At 39.5% G+C, this 2,760-nt stretch overlaps 1 protein-coding gene across 1 annotated transcript; it reads left to right on the forward strand.

Moving 5' to 3' along the window:
• The first annotated feature begins 916 nt into the window (after window positions 1–916).
• LOC112525819 (probable E3 ubiquitin-protein ligase RHC2A) lies at window positions 917–2,498 on the forward strand. The gene has a single exon (XM_025136099.1). It carries the CDS (start codon window positions 1,257–1,259, stop codon window positions 2,430–2,432), a length of 1,176 nt encoding a protein of 391 aa, XP_024991867.1. The 5' UTR covers window positions 917–1,256; the 3' UTR covers window positions 2,433–2,498.
• The last annotated feature ends 262 nt before the right edge of the window (window positions 2,499–2,760 follow it).

A 2,760-nucleotide genomic window follows, 5' to 3' on the forward strand; every position in this document is an offset into this window, starting at 1 on the left:
TCGATTTGGAAGGTTTGATGTGTTTGGTTTTAAGATTTGAAATAAGATTGAATTCCAATCTTTATAAATAATTGTAAAAACAAATTACAAACAACTATAAAAATAATTAAATTACCTTATTATTAATTTATTGTTGGAAAACAAACGTTTTTAACATATTATAAAACATTATTATATCAAATGCTTCAAAATCCCTTGAAATCCTAACCAGCCCATGAGATTTCAAAATTCTATGTATGAGGGTTTCGAAGAAAATCATAGGGTATCAAATCCGCACAATCCTGCAAATCAAATACGATATTGCAATAGAATTGAATACCAAATTTCCCTAAATCCTTTACTTTCCTTGCAAACTAAGGGGCCGTTTACCCAATTGCTTACCCTGAAAGCGCTTACCGACAGGTGTCAACACTATGGTTTATTTTGACGCGCAAGATTTTAGTACATCAAAACATATTGAATGCAACAATTTAGTGGGTAAGCACTTACCTGGGTAAGAGTCGTCATCTTCACTTACCGTATAAGACTCTCTATCATTCTCATCGCTCTTACCCGATAAGATTATTGACCCTTCTCACATTTATCTGATAAGAAAATTTATCCGTTAAACACTTATCAAGTAAATGTTTAGTAAACGGCTCCAAAAAAACCTAAAAGATGTAAAAAATGTGATACAAGAAGAACAAACTTTGAACAATTCTCATAAACAAAGTGGAAACATTTACCTAACTAAAAGTCAAAGGTAGGCAAGTGTAATTTTATTGTACAAAAGCTCCACCAACGTTCATGTATGACTCATGCCTCTAGATTCGATCCACGTGTCCATTCGTAACAAGCCTTGATGACTCTCCCAATCCCTCCACCTTCATATAGTCTCCTATCTCCCATCTCAATCTCCCCCAATTCCGCCGTTTATACACAATTTGTCATCGACCCAGTTCACCCCTCATATCTAGGGTTCATTCCATTTGATTTGGGGATTTTGATTTGTATGCCATCTAATCTGGGAATTGTATTTTCTATGTCTAGGGTTCACCAATCATCTCCACAGATTGGTTCTTTGTAGAAAAAGATTATGTTATTCAGTTTTCTTTGAAAAAACAGTCGTTTTGGGATTTGGGTTTTTATTTCGTTTTAGATTTTTGATGATGGTTTGAATTTTGTGTTTTTCTTTGCCATCTGACGAACAATTTGGGTTTTCTTTGAAGAAATACGTTTTTGAAGGATAATTTTCTTCACGTCTGTATAGATTACAGATGTCCATGGCGGGGTCTTCGTCATCATCATACTGGTGCTACAGATGCAGCCGATTCATCACCGTTCCGACTCTCCGGCAAGATTCGTCTTTATTTTGCCCTGATTGCAACGGTGGATTCATAGAAGAGATCGAGAGCCCCGCCCGGTTACCGGAAACCACACTCTCGGAGTCTCGCCGGAGACGTTTTCCTGCTGCGGCTATGTACATGGTCGGGGACGATCAACAGAGCTCAGGACCGAGTCCTGTCCCGCCGGTGCTCCAGCGTGATAGAAGGAACACAGGTGATCGGTCGCCGTTTAATCCCGTCATCGTCCTCCGTGGACACAGTAGCAACGGGAACACACCGGAAGCAACCGTGACGGTTGAATCCATCAACGGTGGTGGGTTTGAGTTGTATTATGACGATGGAGCTGGGTCTGGTTTAAGGCCGTTACCGGTGAGTATGTCGGAGTTTTTGTTGGGTTCTGGTTTTGATCGGTTATTGGATCAACTGACTCAAATTGAAGCGAATGGGTTAGGGAGAATGAACCAGAATCCACCGGCGTCGAAGGCAGCCATTGAAGCACTTCCCACGATTGAAATTCAAGAAATTCACATCTCAACAGAATCCCATTGTGCTGTTTGCAAAGACCCATTCGAATTAGGAACAGAAGTTAAAGAAATGCCTTGCAAGCATTTATACCATTCCGATTGCATCCTCCCATGGCTAACTTTACGTAATTCATGCCCGGTGTGCCGCCACGAGCTGCCCCCAGATAATCAAGACTCGAGATCAAACAGAGGTCATATTAACGATGATGAAGCGGTGGGTTTAACGATATGGAGGCTGCCCGGCGGAGGCTTTGCGGTGGGTAGGAGAGGTGGGGAGAGAGAGGTTCCGGTTGTTTTTACAGAGATGGATGGTGGATTCAACATTAATGGTGGCCGATGGAGGAGCTCATGGGGTTCAAGAGGAAACGCTGATCGAGAGAGTGGGGGATTGCGGCGAGTTTGGCGTGGTATGTTTTCTTGTTTCGGTGGTGGAGGGAGGAGGGGGTTGTCGTCTAGTTCGAGTTCAAGTTCTGATGAGGGAGTAAGCCATAGAAGTAGATTTATTCCGACGATCTTCAGCAGCACGTCACGGCGGCGCAGGGCGTGGACGTTTGATGTAAACAATCGGCCTCAGATGTGGTGAATCTAATTGAATCTTTGTTGAACGTAAATATGAAAAAGCCAAAAGAATGAAAGGTGTAAATTTCATAACTGCCTCTTTTTCTTTTTGCTAGTTTCCTATAATTAGATTGGAAAAAATATAAAAAAAATATTCTAATCGATTTTAGTGTTTGAATGATTGAGTTTTTAGATAATTTCTTTAAACAAGCAAGTCTTTGGATATTTTCTAGTCTCTTAAATAATTTTTAAACGTTTTAAAACCTTTTAGATATATTTTTATAATCTATAAAACTGATTAATATAATAAAATAATTAAAAAAGTTAAAAAAAATTAATAAATTTTTATATTT

Source organism: Cynara cardunculus (genome assembly GCF_001531365.2).
Source record: "Cynara cardunculus var. scolymus isolate 2C chromosome LG 13, CcrdV1, whole genome shotgun sequence".
Lineage (NCBI taxonomy): Eukaryota > Viridiplantae > Streptophyta > Magnoliopsida > Asterales > Asteraceae > Cynara > Cynara cardunculus.

Coding starts and splice junctions, on each gene's coding strand:
- LOC112525819 (XM_025136099.1), top strand. CDS start 1,257: ATGTCCATGGCGGGGTCTTCGTCATCATCATACTGGTGCTACAGATGC.